The sequence below is a fragment of the Erigeron canadensis genome, chromosome 9, assembly GCF_010389155.1.
Source record: "Erigeron canadensis isolate Cc75 chromosome 9, C_canadensis_v1, whole genome shotgun sequence".
NCBI lineage: Eukaryota > Viridiplantae > Streptophyta > Magnoliopsida > Asterales > Asteraceae > Erigeron > Erigeron canadensis.
In genome coordinates, this window is record NC_057769.1 from 31,562,471 (window position 1) to 31,579,138 (window position 16,668).

Below are 16,668 nucleotides of genomic sequence, written 5' to 3' on the forward strand. Positions count from 1 at the left end.
GCTTGCCTCCTTTGTGATTTTAGGGCTCAGTTGCAAACCGTATATATATAGTTTGAGTTGCCATGAGGGATCTTTACGTATTGGGCCTATATTGGTCGATTTTGGGCTGGTCCATTAGATATGTAAATGGGGAAAAAAATAGTAAAATTGTTAAAACTGGAAAAAAAAAAACAATTTCACGTTTAGGTTATCTGGTAAAGATCCTTTAAATTATACTAGACGTCTAGATGCATGCTCGTGTGATACGGCGACGATTGTGATAGTGGCGGCGTTGTGGTGATGGCGGAACGGGGTTATGGTGGCAGCGTTGCTGGTGGGAGCGGCGATGGTGGCGATAATACTTTGGTAGTGAATGTAAAAGTAATTGATGTAAAAGGGTATAGTGTAGTGTAGTTATTTTAAAGTTTAAAAGATCTATGTTATAATTATTTCATTAAATTAAAACTATTATTGATATATTAGGTAGAGAGATTTATATTAATGAATAAATGAGAGTGTTAATTTCGGTAGATCATCTTTTTTTTTTAGGAAAAAAAGGTTGCTCTAATCTATATCTATACTTCTATACTATCTATACTATATTATAATGCAAATAAGGTTTCAACTTTCAACAATGTACACATGATAATACATAATGTACAATACATCAATGTCTACAATTTTCTCTCTCCTTCATAAATCATTTTATTCCACTAATTCTTTCAAAATCTTTTATCTCAAAAACCGTACATTGATAAATTATAAGAATTATATGGGTGTTCTTAAAATTTCATGTTCTTTCATTAGAAATGTCATTCGATATACTTTCGACGAATTTTTAAATTCGGGGGCGGAGCCCGTATGGCTAAGACATTTGGATATGACACATATCACCTCCTATGACCTATCACCCTCACCATCTCACCGATGCAACGCGCGAGTACTTGCTCTCGTATTATAAAAAGAATAACCTTTTAACTTTTAGTAATGTTGAAAATGGTTAATATATTCAATTAGCACCCCTTAAAATATTTTCACATACACTACTCACTTAACATTAATGATTAAATTATATTATCAATCTTTTATCATTTAAAATATGTTTATTAACCATTTACATCATTTATATACATAACTCAACGTCGCTCCACCACCAACAGTCGCCCAACCATCACACCATCAACGCCACGACCAAGCAGGTAACGTGCTAGTAAATAGGAGTAAAGATATAAGGGGATGTTTGGTAGAAGAGAATAATAGAGAATGAAAATAGTGAGAAAGAAAATAAGTATTTGGAAAAAGAATAAATTCCGCTGTTTGATATCCACAGAGAATGGATATATAAAAAAAATAAAATTTTAAATAATAATAAATTTAATACATATAACATTTTGAAAACAAAAAAAGAATTTTTTTTTTTTCCATTCTCACCTATTCTCTACAATTTGTAGAGAATGGAGAGAATGAAATTGATTCTCTTTTCAACATTCTCATTCCATTTCTTCATTGTAAACAAACAAATGAAGTCTTTCTCATTCATTTTCTCCCCTTTCCATTCCATTATACCAAACACCCCTTATGACTATTTTCATACGATTCATTGACACCCCAATAATGCAACTAACGATCATCTTGAAAGTGGTTTGTTTCCATCACTCGTATTATATATGTACACAAGCAAAGGTAGAGCCACAACATTTATCTTGAAAGGGCAAATGTAAAACGTTAGTATATATCACGCTTTGTATCTATTCGTTATAAATACTTTTGTATGAGTAAGAAAACTCGATCTAAATATATCTTTAAAAATAAAGAATTACATTGTAACAAAATAAGGTTGGAATACACAAGCTAAGTAATGTAAGTTTTAATTAGAATCAACCTAAAATGTTGCACATTGCAAATTCTAAATTACATGACTCGAAATATGAAGAAAAACTTGTGTTGCTTTTCTTCTTTAAGAACGTACGTAGGATATTTGGAAATAAGCTAGGTAGGTATCACAGTAGGTTGATACGACTATACGAGTAAAAAACAACGAAGATAATAATAGTAAAAGCTAAAATCTGTACAATGATTTCTACTCTTATAAGACGAAATGGGATATTTTAATGGTGACGTTGGGGAAGATATGGTGGAAGTGAGGCTTCCAGTAAAGAAGCAACACATCTTGCCAGGAAAAGATGAGGAAAGTGTATAATGAGTAATTGACTCAGTCATCATTCGACAGAACTGACCAATGACGATCCACAAACTCAAGGATTTTTTTCTTATGCGTTAAAACAACTGCAGTTGTAATTAAATACCTCATTCCACAAACTCTAAGATTTTGATAAGAAAATGTTGAATTTGGATATTGGATGTATTAGTTAAATGTGAAAAATGGTATTGTAATTAGAACCCGTAATATCCGTCTTTGTACTCTTGACTCTTGGTATATTTTGTGTCGTTTTGGTATAACAAACGTAATGTCATGTTTTGGGGTTATGTACAAGTATACACCTAAATGGTTTTAAATCGTCCATTTTGTCATTTTGGGTAAATGTGGATAATTGACCCGTTTGGTCGTATGATTGTAGATTTTAAATGAATAACGATATGGAAGTTGTTTTTATGTCTTAATGTGCTCTTTAACCACTTTAATGTTTGGTTTAAAGTTTTGATTAAAAAAATAGTCAAAGCATTTTAGTGTCAAAACGAGTCTTTTAGCCTACCTTAATTGCTATTTGTTTGAAGTTGGTCAAGCGTTGGTGAAAAATAGTCTTTTGGTTGGATAGTAGACATAATCAACTTTTCAACGGTATATGATATGTCTAATTTAGTCAAAAGGAAAGTCGTGAAAAATGATCTTGTAATAAGGCTTGTGTGCAGGGTAAGATGGATGCTTGCACAACATCCGCCAAAGTATCCGCAGTTTAGGGCGGACGTCTGCCTAACCATCGGTTGTCTGTTGTCCTCGACACTCACTGTTCTTGAGTCTTCGTTTGACCTTTTCGAGTCCTAAAAAATGCAGATAGTTTTATTACATCATTTTAAGTGTCATTTCTTGATTTGAAGTATTTAGTTTTTGACGAAGATTAGTTCCTATTTCTAAGTATACAAAAAAAATAAAAGAATTGTATAAAAGGTCAAGTCGAGTCGGATCCTAACCGGAAGTATAAACAAGTAATAGAAAGAAGTTTTTTCAGAAAAACATCTTTGACTTCAAATGTACATGTAACATTCGAGAAATTTGACTTTTGTTGACCCGTTAGTTTTGTGTACATTTGATTAATGATGATCGTTTACTCTATATATGATCGAGTTGGCTATGATTTAATTGTGTTCAAGGTGAATATGCATATATATATATATAATGATCGTTTTTTAGTCAAGTTGTGTTTGCATGATATTCAAGGTGTTTTATGAGATCGAATGGTCGTTAATGTAATGGTCGATTGCTAACTTGTGGTGTAACTAGATTGAGTAGGTAAATGAATTATCCAAGGGTCAACCCAAATCCTAGACCCATACCCATGACCCAACCAAAGTCTTACACCTCTCACCCTCCCAACCATCCACTCATTTCTTACATCTCTCTCTCACTCTCTCATTTATTTATCTCCCAAATTTCCCATCTACCATCTAAGATCATCATAAATTCACCATTTAATCCCAAAATTTTGTGTTGTTGATGTTAAAATAACCTAGTCATACAACCCTAGTAATAATAATCATCCAATATCCAAGAATTTCCAAGTTTTAAGGTGTTTATCTAAGTTTGAGCCCTAAATCCGAATTTGAGGTTGTAGGAAGAATTGGTAAGTGTTTTATAACTTGAAATGTTCCTTGTACATTGTAGAATACTTCCCCGTTATAAATCTAAACTTGTGGTGGTCGATTTGGGGCGTAATATGTGTGTTTTAGCTCAAAAATGTGTTGTGAGTCATATCTAATGATTTTGGAAGTGGGTTTGTGTAAAAACTTGTTTCTCATGTGTGATTATACTTGAAATGAGTTGTGGTAAAGTTTGGAACTTTGATTTGAGGTTTAACTTGGTCAATTTTAGTGTCAAAACCCGTTTTGAGCAAGAACATGCCCAGGTGTGCCACATTGAGTATGCATGTGCCACAGTTTTTGTGTAAATTCCAAACAGGGTCAAACATGTGCCACATAATTGACAAAAATCCAAAATAGCTAAATATGTGCCACAGTTTTTGTGTAAAGTCTCAACAAAGTCAAATATGCGCCACATGCATGTATGCATGTGTCACATATTTGCCCAAAAATCTGAAAAAGCCAAATATATGCCACATGCATTTCCTGCGTGCCACATATTTGCTAATTATGTATATTTTGTGTTATAAATCCATCTTATAAACCATTCTTGGGGTTGTGGCATAGTGTAGGATATAATGTGATGATAAGATGTTGATGTAATAGATTTGTGATCGTTGTGCTCCCCGCTCACCCGCTTAAGCTCATTCTAACAACTTCTAAAGTTAAGGTGAGTTCGTACCCCCTTTTCTCTATATGATTTTGGGGTGGAAAGTGTACAACGTGTTTACTCGTTTTGTTGATCGTTATGTGTTCGTTTAATTGTGAATCAAGGTTGCATGAATGATTGGCTATTTTATCAAGGTTATGTGTTTGTTTGTTTTGTGAATCGAGGTTGTATGAATGTTTGGCCAGTTATCAAGGTTATGTGTTTGTTTACTTTGTGAATCAAGGTCGTATGATTGTTTGGCTAGTTTATCAAGGTTATGTGCTCGTTTGGATTGTGAATCAAGGTTATGTTCGTATCAAGGTTATGAGGTTCATTAAATGATTCAATCAAGGTTTCAAGGCTTGGTGATCGTTTAACGATCTCAGTTATGAGATCATTTAATGACCCAATCAAGGTTTCAAGGTGTGTGATCGTTTATCGATCCAAATCAAGGTTTCAAGGTTTTATGATCATTTAATGATCTAATTATGTTCGTATCAAGGTTAAACGGTTGTTATCCCGACAGTTGGTTCTTATTGTCAAAACCTATGAACTCACCAACTTTATGTTGACGCATTTTAGTACACTTTTCAGGTAATCAAGTGAATCAAAGACGTGATGGATGATTGCATTGCATGTGATAGATTGAGCTTGGACTTTTATGGATCCGTGATTCATTGCACCTGTTCATGGGTTATGCCTAGGATCGTTAGCCATCATTGAACTATCATTTGTAAACTATTGATGGTGTTGTGCTCCTCGTGCATTATTTGATCCGAAACTTGTAATCGTTTTTGAATTATGTATGAATTGCTCTAATCCTTGAATGCATTTAGTCGTCTCTACTTAATTTCCATGTCGTGCTGAGCTTTTCTATTAATGCCCCATGTTTCCGCCTAGTTGGGGTGTTACAGTACACGATATAATTGAAGTTTTCCCCTAATCGTTTAAAAAGTACCGTGGTTTGGATCATTGGTATACACCCTGACATATGGAGATAGAGGTCAAGGGTTTAATTGCCATCTCCGGATTTTCTTTTTTACAATTAAGGTAGAACCTGAAAATATGCCTATATCTTGATCTCTCCTAGTCGAGGTATTGGGCTCAAAACCCACCAAAAGTGGGCGGTTTTTTCCTTTTCCCTCACCCTTTTCTTGATATTCACCCACGAAAATTTAACTTGCGAACTCTTGTTAATAAATCAAAACGTAACTAGTCCACTAGATCATTTTCAGTTTACTTAATGTAGTAGGTTTGTATAACAAAATAAGATTCTTCATGGAACATGATATTAATAAAGATAAAAATATTTTTAAAAAAAAACTGAATTTGATTAAATAGAAGGTTGGATCTCCCAATTTTTAGCTGACTAAAATCCATGTCATATTTGGTGGGAGGTTGAAAAGTACCAAAACACATGATCAGATTCAAATATACAGAAAAATACAAACATCATCTAACAACTTTGCTACCCACCATTTTTTTCATTCTTTTCCTGATTTCTTTTTATATTTTATAATAAATAAAAAATTCAAATCTCATTTAGGTTTAATTCTTTGGGGGTTATACATACATATACACATATACATTCTCGAAATTCATTGACGCATTTAATAAAAAATTTGATACAAAATTCACCAAGAAATTAACATATTTTTCTTTGTATACATGTTAATGCCCACAACCTGTTTGCCGAAATGTCTGAAAGAAATGGCGGTTTTTCGTTACTGTCAATGAGATTATTGATCGGTTTGTTATCGATTGGATTCGCCGTTTTCGTGTTATCTTGGTTCTTACTCTTGAGTTCTGATGCCCGGTCTCGTTTCATTGATAACAGTCTTTTATCTCATTCAAAACATTACATTTCAAATGCTTATAATCCGTCGTTATTAACGCGTCACAAACAACTTAGAGTGTTTATGTATGATTTGCCTTCTGAGTTCCATTTTGAACTTTTGTATTGGAAGCCAGAAGGCATGAGTATCTGGCCCGATATACGTTTGAAAGTGCCTGAATACCCGGGTGGATTAAACGTGCAACATAGCGTAGCGTACTGGCTTACTTTAGACCTTTTAGCGTCGAGATTTGATAATGACGGTGGTAGGAATGTTATTAGAGTTTATAACTCGAGTGAAGCTGATGTTATATTTGTTCCCTTTTTTTCGTCAGTGTGTTTTAATCGTTTTTCTAGGCTAAACCCACATCAGAAAACTAATAGAAATAAGGAGCTTCAACATAAGTTGGTTAAGTACTTAATGGGTCAACCCGAATGGAAAAGGTCTGGTGGCATAGACCATGTAATAGTGGCTCATCATCCGAATAGTTTACTAGATGCTAGAATGCAGCTATGGCCAGCCATGTTTGTTCTTTCTGATTTCGGAAGGTACCCACCAACTATAGCAAATATCGATAAAGATGTAATTGCACCTTACAAGCATATCATCAAAAGCAATGTCAATGATACATCAAGTTTTGATTCTCGACCGATCTTGCTGTTTTTCCAGGGAGCCATCTACAGAAAAGATGGCGGCTTTGTTCGTCAAGAAATCTTTTATCTGTTACAAAAAGAAAAAGATGTTCATTTTAAATTTGGAAGTGTTCAAAAACAAGGTGTTCCTTCTGCTACTAAAGGAATGCAGTCATCAAAGTTTTGTCTAAATATAGCAGGAGACACACCATCATCAAATCGCTTGTTTGATGCCATTGTTAGTCACTGTGTTCCGGTCATTATTAGTGATGAAATTGAGCTACCCTTTGAAGATGTTCTTGATTACTCAGAGTTTTGCATTTTCGTCCGAACAGCAGATGCTTTGAGAGAAAACTTTCTTATAAATTTTATAAGAAGTATTGGGAAAGAAGAGTGGACTAAGAAATGGGAAAAGCTCAAAGAAGTTGAACACTTTTTCGAGTATCAATACCCCTCTAAGAACAATGATGCTGTGCAGATGATATGGCGAGCTGTGTCAGAAAAGGTTCCTGCGATAAAGAGGAAACTACATGTTGCTAGACGGTATTCAAGATTTGGAAAACCTTCAAGTAAGTCTAGTTTTCTATTACCAAGAAACTTCATTTCTTGATGTACAAGTATTATTTGTTGTTAGAAGATATAGACAGTGTAAGGAATGCAGATAGGATATGTAGAAAAAAATGTTGTTCATCAGCTCATGTTCATCCACAGTTTTGTAATATGATATGATCAATATTCAATAGCTACTTTAGGCTTTAAGTTGTTGTTGGTTTGCTTATTAATAACCATAAATCTTCCAACTCTGTTAATAGATTATATGCTGATTAATTAGTGTATTGCGCTACAAAAGGTGTTGACTTCCATCTATTCGGGTTACTCAGATGGATCAAAACAAAGAAATTAGTTAAAAAAAGGCGGGTCAGAATAAGTTGAAAGTTATCCAACTTGTATTTTTAGCCTATACAACCCTGAACATCCTAAACTTTTTGAAGCATACGATTCTTAATTGGAGGTAAACAAGTAACAAGTATAGGTAACATACTACACAACGTACAATTGTATAACAATTGTTATATATAACTGAATGTTCTATTCAGAAATTAAAGAGAAAAATATTAAATTGAAACCACATTAACAGCAATAGGACTCCTAACACTATGAATCTTGTTCCACCATGTCAATGATCCAAACACGAAGCTGCCATTGCTGCTCTTATAAGGTATGAAATCTACCCTGTAAGTCATCTTCTCCCCAGCTTTCGCAAACTTCAACACATTAGGATAAACTGATGCTTTTACTCCTGTAAGCAGTTCTAGCTTTGAATAATAAACAGCCGGGCCTTGGCCCATGTAGGTAACGGTGCGGTACACAGATAATTTTCCAGCCATATTAGCTACACCAATGGACGGATAGTTGAAGTTATAGGAGGGTGTGGAAGAATTCTTGCAAGTAACTGGTGTGTCAGTCAAGTTCTTGAGTTGGGCAAAGCTTGCACCATAGCTGCATAGGAAGTTGATGATATCATTGTCATCATAATCATAAATGAGTCCAGGATCTATTGCTGCAGCTGGATTTATATGTCCTGAACCGTAATCAAAAGGGGTTGCAGTTGTAGAATCGTCATTTTTTATGAGGTTTGCAGTGTTATCGGTGGTCGTGGCTGAAAGAAGAATTGATTTAATCAGTTAGTAGATAGGGGATCATGCTATAAGGAAGTTGGTCTTTTGTGTCAAATACAAAGCTACTCTTATAACTGAAGGATCTACCTGTCGTCATTATTGCAGATTTTATTGTGGCTGGGCTCCAGTATGGGTGTACAGATTTTAATAGTGCTGCCACTGCAGCTATGTGTGGACACGCCATAGAAGTGCCTGATATTATGTTATAGTTGATGCTCCTGCCAGCAGTGTCTTCAGTCGAGACAGGTGACCATGCTGCCAAAATGTTCACTCCTGGTGCAGTTATATCAGGCTGCATTTAATTTACAGCCATGACACACATTAGGATCTGAGTTTCATTTGGTACAAATTTAAACAAGCAGAAAGGTACCAACTTTTATGATATCGGGTGTTATAATGTTTGGTCCTTTGGAAGAGAAGATCGCCATTGCTGGTGCTGGTTTAGTCCCAACGTGTGTTACTGTAAGATAGATTCTAGCTGTTGAGTTCCTAGAATCATGGTGCAACAGATAATGTTAGATCAAAATTGTTGTTTGACGTTGTTGCATGTATGAAGAAATGAGGATACATGATTACTAAAATTACTTTTCGGTGTTCATGTAAGATTGAAGTTCTAGAGCTTCTGCTTGTCCGATCAAAACACTTGGAATCACAGGTTGGAATAGAACATATTTTGAAAGAGGATCAATGAGGATCATCCCGGCACCACCACCTTCTTTTATCGCAGCCGCTTTCTCTTTTCTATCATCGGTCAACATCTCAAGGGTACACACCACAATCTTCCCCTTGATCAAGTCCGAATCCAGTGTATCTCTCTTGCAAAAGCTATATAAGAGGTGTCGAAAAAGCAAATAATTGATTAAATGGCAACAGTGGGAAACTTTGTCTGCAGACATTTTGTGATTAATTATTAGTCGACAATGCTATATAGTATATACAGCATCTTTTTTTTGTCACAGTTGCTAAATTTGTTAGGAATACCTTGCATTTCTAGAAGGGATCCCGGAAGCTGCAGCAACCGAACCAGATATCAAACTGTATTGTTTCCCTTGCTCTGGCATAGTGTTTACAGCAAAACCCTTCAATTGTTTCAGATTTCCGAGAAGTATATAGGATGGGAACTCACGATTGATCGTGCTAGCACCGACTGTGAGGATCCACGGAGCCACATTGGTCGCTGTACGTGGCAAGAAGCTGTTCCCAGCAGATGCACATACCACAATTCCCTTTTGAAATGCATGAAAAGTTCCAATCGAAATCGCGTCTTCAAAGAAGATTGTTTGGGGTGGAATTGGGCCAAGAGACATAGAGATGATGTCCACACCATCATGAATAGCATCATCAATTGCTGCAAGGATGTCGGCATCTTCACAGTCTTTGAACCAGCAAGCTTTGTATATGGAAAGTCTAGCACTTGGTACACCTCCTGTTGCGGTGCCTGAACCGAGCCCATACAAGCTGGCATTAGAGACCATTGATCCAGCAATAGTAGATGATGTGTGACTACCATGACCCTCACTATCTCTTGGTGATCGGAAAAATGTAAGGTTGGAATCCTCAAGACGTCCATTTATGGCTTCCCATCCTTTCGAGTAGTACTTGGCACCTATTAGCTTCCTGTAAAAAGCCATCCATAATCAACAAAATTAGTAAAGGAAAACCTATTACTCAGACACCACAGATTTTAGCGACAACCGAAATTGATGACTTTTGAGCAACACCCTGGTGTCGATAAAGATGTGCCACCATACCCATTTTGCATTGAATGTCACAAATTCACCCAAGTGATCCAAGTTAGTATATTATTTTAAAATGTGTTGCAAAATGTAGGAGGTATTATGCAGATGCAGGACGAACTACTAAAAACGACTTTTACAGTTTCAGAAACAAGGTTTTCTTTGTAACCGATCAGTAGTCCATTAGACACGGAAAAAGGATGCAAAATTATCCTCGAACTTCTAAAGGTAAGCATTGTAGATAAAGATAAGAGTTATGTTGCTTACCTGTTACAATTGTATCGTGTAAAATTCTGTCCCGGCACACATTCTCCCTTGAACTTCTTCGGGACAGGACCTAATCCATAATCACTGAAGCTTTCTGACTCTGGCCAAATGCCTAAGTTGAGCATCATTTTTCATTAGTGAAGATTTTATTGCATGATCATTTGATGACTTATGACTTATGAGGGTACTAGTGTTTGTAACAAGTACCAGTGTCAATGACGCCGACAATTACATCTGATTTTATATCTGCTGGAGGCTTGTTGTATTGTGAGAGAGATTCCACTCCGAGAAATCTCCATGAATTAGTCGTGTGCAATTGATTCATTCTGCTCTCAAAGACCGAAACAACACCTTCATTTTCTGTGTCACCAACAAAATATGTGTGAACTCATTAGATTAGACTATACCATCATTTACTGAGATAGTAAGAAAATTAAGGTTATAAAAAGAAAGAAGAGGGAATGCTACGCCTTGGACGTTTAATTTTTTTTGTTATCATTCTGTATCTTGTAACAAAATAGGTGAAATAAGGTAAAAGCTATACACTGAAAATTCTGACGAATTCCAAAGCTTAGCATTTGAGTATTAGTGACAAAATGGTGATATTAGTACTTATAAAACCGACGAAAACAGAGAAGCCTGAAATTTGAAGCTAAACAAAGAAGCGTAGCAATTTTGTTGGTAAGGAACCTGAAAGTTTTGTTGCTTGATCGGGTGTAAGCCGAGCAGAGAAGCCTCTGAAGCTTTTAGTATAATGGTGGATCGCTGCTTCTTTTGCTCCTTTGTAACTGAAAAAGAAGCTGTGTCACGATTGTATTTTTGGAAATCTTTTCTCACAAAAGATAGTTTCTACGATCTCATAGTACCATGAAATAGGGTCACTATAATTACGGAAATTAACAAAACAGACCACGAAAACTTAAAATTGTTTCACAGAAGTAATAAAATATCTATGAATCACATGTATACTCTATAAACCTTGATTGATCTTAACCCATCTATACAACCCTGCTATATTAAGGCCTCAATAGAGACCCAAGGTAAAGTGACATAATGGTAACTAAGACGACCTAACTAAAAACCTGTCAAACTTTTCGAGTACAAATGTCGTTGCTAAATATATTTTCACAAAATATTGGTTATTGTTATTTCAAAGTTTCAACCTATCAATCAACTATATATTAATCTACTCACTCGTCACTCATTCAATCAAAACATCCAAAAAAAGTTCCCCTTTACCTATACTTACCTAGATGAATGTCACATAAATGTATAGGAGGATTAGTAGGCTTAATTAATTTGTAGGATGAAATAGAATTTTTCTTTAATAACTTTTATATGTGTCGTAAGTCGTCACTAAATGCCATTATTTTGTTAAACTACTATAGACAATTCATACAAATGTTTACATAGTCTTATATATGTGTGTGTGCTTGCCTTTCAAGAACCGATGCCAGCATCTCATGGTTAGCCATAATGACAGATTCTGAGCTCGGGTGCGAGTGTTGTCCCATGTAGACTATGTAATGCTATAATATACCGAAAAACACAACGTACAAAGTAAATCAAATGCAACATTTTTGAAAGGAATCGTCACTAGCATATTTTGTATCCCAAATACTTAGATGTTTTACTTTTTGTCACCTAAATAAGAGAAACAACGTTACCTTTAGATCGGCGGCTTCATGACCAACTGCAAGAGTCACGAGCAAAACAAGACCGAAAAGTGTCACTAATTGCATAATGCCGACCGAGAAGCTTTTGTGCACCATGTTTGCCTCCGATAGTATTTGGAAAGTGTACACTACATATATAGATGAAGTCATTCAGAATTTGGGAAGTATCAACTAGCCGGCTGGTAATGTTAGTTTCCAAAGCCGGCATTTGTTTCTGTTTGATGATTTTAATAAAAAAATATTTTGATTACTAATTTCCGTATTGATATTAATAATATGATAAATAAAAAATAGTGGCATTTGTCGATTTGATTTTGATGTGGATTAATTTAATTATCATACAGTGTGATGATATATGGTGCTAACTAGAAACAAACGAGCAAATTAATATATAAGATTTTTATGCCAATGATGACTGGTCCAACTAGTTAGAGGCATTCCAGGTTTTACCCAAGGTCTTGAGTTCCATCCTTAGGGATAACAAGTCTTGCGGGTTTTTCCTCCGAATACTTGTAACGGCCCATGGTCAACATCTCGTTGTCTAGGGTATGTGCAAGGCTTCACCGTTATACAGTGAGGTTTCTCTGATATCGCATACCGACTGAATGTTTGAAGAAAAAAAATATACTAAGATTTTTATGCTTATGTTATTTGATAACTTTCATATATCTGACCAGTTCTTTAAGGCTTAAGATATCAATGAATATGATTTCCATACTATGAGTTTTTCTACATATGTAGTATAATATAAAGTTATAAACGAATGTCTGGAATGCCTTTGGTCATCGATGGCAGTATATTCAAGAATTAAGTTAAAAAAATAATAGCATTCTGTTACACAAATATATCGAAGATTTTGCCACAACGCATCCAGTTCGAGTAATCTACTACGTGTTACTTTTTGGTTTTTCAATCATTTTTAGAAAACTTGGCGACTTATGGTTTGTCCACATCACACCCCGTACCACAAATCGAGTTTTTCCACATCGTATTTTGTTACGGTTCTCTATCACGGGTTACTTTTTTTTCCATACATTTTTTCTTTTGGGTTATTCAACCTTTTTGTGACCACACCCCGTACCACCATTCGGGTTTTTCCACATCAGCAATCTGGTTTGAATTCTTATATAATATGTGGAAGAGTTTGTCACATTACATCTCATTCGGATGTTCTACGATGAGTTATTTTAGGTTTTTTTCACACTTATAAACAAACATATCTATGACATAATGATTTTTAATTAAGCGGTTGAACATTAAATAATTAAATCACACTATATTATAAAGCAAATAGTCTATTCTATCTATACTATATTTACCTAAAATAACTATAATATATTTTCTCTCTCATCAAATCTCAACCACTCATTTTTTTTCTCTCCTCCATAAAATATTTTATTCTTCTAATTCATTCAAAATCTTTTATCTCAAAATCCGTACATCGATAAATAATAAAAACTATATGGGTGTTCTTAAAATTTCATTCTATTTCATTAGAGATGTCATTCGATATACTTTCGACGAATTTTTAAATTCGAGGGTGGAGTCCGTCAGGTAGATCACCCCATCATCGCCACCGCCATTACATCACCACCCCGCCATCACCTCCATCATCGCCGCATTGCGAGGGTATTGTGCTAGTATATATATAGCAAGGTTGTAAATATCGCTTTTTGGTATCATCTCGGTCGACCACCGATAAGCGATATATCGGTGATATTTCGGGAATATATCATCTCGGTCGACCACCGATAAGCAATATATCGGAGACATATCGGCCGAGATTTACAACCATGATACGAGTATATAGTATAGATAGATAATGTAGATAAATGTTTTCCATAAAATAAAGTTAAAAAAAATAAATAATAATAGCATGTTTTTAGAAGTTCAGATACCGAAAGTTCCACTATTGGTTTTTATAGGGGGTTTACTCTGAATCCTATTTGAAATGGTACTAAAAGGCAAAAGCCTTTATTTCTTTCTTCCCTTACTACAATTTCACCCTCTCCCGCCCCTCATTTCCTCCTTAATTCCCCTAAATTTCTTCACTCACTTTTCGAGGTACAGCTTATTACTCAAAATTTTAGCTTTTTATTGTTAAATTTTAGCTTCTTATTCTGTATCGCTGTTAGCTTTTTATTTTTATATTTATTACTTTTAGATGTGAGAAGGGTCACTATTATGTAAAGCAAAGAATTATATTGCGCATTCTAGTCACACTTTTTCCACATGAGCTATATATATCATCCCACTTTATTGATCCCTGAAGGTGACTGACTGGGGGAAGTGTACTTTGCAAAATCATTGTAAGATAACAGACTTGGTCATTTCCGCCACCCACAATAATAAGCCCACGTGTAACTTCGACTGTTCAGCTACCCCAGAAACATTGATGTATGGCCCATTAACTTGTGATTGGGTTGTATCAGCTTTTGCTACATCTCCAACGGGTCATAATTAGAGCTTAAAGAACAGGTCAAGCAGATTGAGTTCATTGAAATAACAAAAAACTTTCTTGATTACTTTTAAGTTTCACAACTAGTCATAAACAAAACGTTTTCATCGTGGTGCAGGAAGTGTTTCAATATATATAGCCAGTTTTGACCTGTACAAAAATATGGCCACTTAAAATGTTTAACAAATTAAATGTTAAAAGAGCATAATGACCTATAAAGAAAATAATAAAAGTTTACTAGAGTCAAATATCACATACGAAGACAAGAAACCAACCCTCCAATTGGCGTGGGGTAACATTGGATTCCTGCCACCAAACCTTCTCGCCGTCTGCTGGCAGCAAGAAACTTAGCAGAGAGATGTCCGAAGACTGCATATGTCCTTTTTGCAGGTCAAAAGCAAAAAAGGGGCAATGACCACATGCACAAGTTACGGATTACAGCATACCCATCATTTACGAAAACTTGGGCAAGTGGTTTATATGGATGGTGCACATTGAAGTCATAAGCAAGAGTTGCAAGGACTACGCGTTCCCTTGTTAAGATCGATTAATTCTTTCTGTTGTTCATACACCTCCTGCAAAACAAAAGTATGGAACTTCAGAATTACTACCTAGTAGCTACTTACACATGAAGAACATTGAGTTTGCAAATCACTAGAGTAGGCACTTTCAACCCATTTACTTGATAATGGGTCAATATAGGTAACATTTCAACACTTCAAACTGGTCAAAAATCTAATAACTTGGTTAACAAAAGAACATCTAGTGATGAATTCAAGAAATTTTGAACAAAAAGTGATGGATAAACCGACCAGGCCCAGACTCTTTTGACCATCAAAACAGTATAGAAAATTGAAGAGCATACCGTCAGTAAGTTAAAAAGTTACAAAAATCCAAAACATTGTTAAAGAGCTCTCATGATCTGCCAGGAAATATAGAAAATTGATCACAGTAGAAAAACACACCTCATGCCGGAAGGAGGGTGGTCAAATATTTCACATTGGTTGATAGTAGGCACTGTACCATGCAGAAGAAGGACAAGAAACTTTGTAGGATCACCAAGAGAATTGTCAGTTTTCACATTGACAAAAAGCTTTGAGATTTCATCCCAAACTGTAAGAAACACCAGAATAGCCCCTTCACCTTCATGCCGGCAAGATATACTCGATTGTTGCTTCTACCTGCACAAAGAGATGGAACTCAATTTCACATATGCATATTGAGCTCATTGTGTGAAGTTTAATACAATCAAGTTTTTTAAACCCTGATAATTATAACAGATTAAAGTGAGGATGGTGAGAGGATTTGGGAATATTTTCCATTATTGATTAAAGTGATATGATACTCGATCGGATGACCAAAGCATCCAAGTATATGGTTTCATCGTACTAATTTCAGCCAAAACACATGCCGGATGCATGACAAAACTAGCTTGGCACCTCATCAAGCATCCTTTTCGATATATATCATTTTCATCCAAGCAGGAGTTGGTGAGTGACACAAGACACATACTTGACCATAAAGTCGTTTCGATACTCGGATGACCCTCGTAAATAAAAAAGTATATATATAGGTGGGTGAACTATGTATCTGCATTATCCAAGCTAACTATCATAAAGAAGTCGCCTACGTACAAGCATAGCAACAAGATAAGATAGTAACATAGCGCTTACAAATAACGGCCAAGCTGATACTCCATATCTAAACACTACAAGGAAATAATGTCATTTTAGTGACCGAAAATCATTAAAAGTCTAGATCAGACACTAAATTATTCCATAAGACTTTTTTTGTTATAAGAGGTTTTTGTAAACAAAAGCTTTACACCCCCAATAGTAAAAAGCTCTCAAAAGCTCAAATTTAAATAAAACAATGATGCTTTATATCATAGTAGATATAATGAAAAACTGAATATCTACCAACCTATACCTTCTCATTTGA

The 16,668-nt window shown here is 35.3% G+C and overlaps 2 protein-coding genes across 2 annotated transcripts; one reads left to right on the forward strand and one right to left on the reverse strand.

Annotated features, from left to right (window-relative positions):
- Window positions 1–6,079: 6,079 nt before the first annotated feature.
- LOC122582944 (probable arabinosyltransferase ARAD1) lies at window positions 6,080–7,670 on the forward strand. The gene has a single exon (XM_043755376.1). The coding sequence runs from the start codon at window positions 6,142–6,144 to the stop codon at window positions 7,519–7,521; it is 1,380 nt and encodes a 459-aa protein (XP_043611311.1). The 5' UTR covers window positions 6,080–6,141; the 3' UTR covers window positions 7,522–7,670.
- A 356-nt stretch (window positions 7,671–8,026) lies between these two features.
- LOC122584012 (subtilisin-like serine-protease S) lies at window positions 8,027–12,335 on the reverse strand. Its single transcript, XM_043756376.1, has 10 exons — window positions 12,261–12,335; window positions 12,031–12,122; window positions 11,284–11,381; window positions 10,801–10,953; window positions 10,594–10,705; window positions 9,572–10,207; window positions 9,176–9,415; window positions 8,965–9,079; window positions 8,678–8,882; window positions 8,027–8,571 (listed from the first exon to the last, which is right to left on the reverse strand). The coding sequence occupies exons 1-10, from the start codon at window positions 12,333–12,335 to the stop codon at window positions 8,027–8,029; spliced, it is 2,271 nt and encodes a 756-aa protein (XP_043612311.1).
- Window positions 12,336–16,668: the final 4,333 nt, after the last annotated feature.

What these genes read in the sequence shown, in the direction of transcription:
- LOC122582944 (XM_043755376.1), top strand. Translation starts at nt 6,142, where the DNA reads ATGTCTGAAAGAAATGGCGGTTTTTCGTTACTGTCAATGAGATTATTG.
- LOC122584012 (XM_043756376.1), bottom strand. Translation starts at nt 12,335, where the DNA reads ATGCAATTAGTGACACTTTTCGGTCTTGTTTTGCTCGTGACTCTTGCA. An exon ending in TCAAGCAACAAAACTTTCAG is followed by an intron (nt 10,954 to 11,283) that starts GTTCCTTACCAA and finishes TTGGTGACACAG; the next exon opens with AAAATGAAGGTGTTGTTTCG. An exon ending in TGTCGGCGTCATTGACACTG is followed by an intron (nt 10,706 to 10,800) that starts GTACTTGTTACA and finishes TGCTCAACTTAG; the next exon opens with GCATTTGGCCAGAGTCAGAA.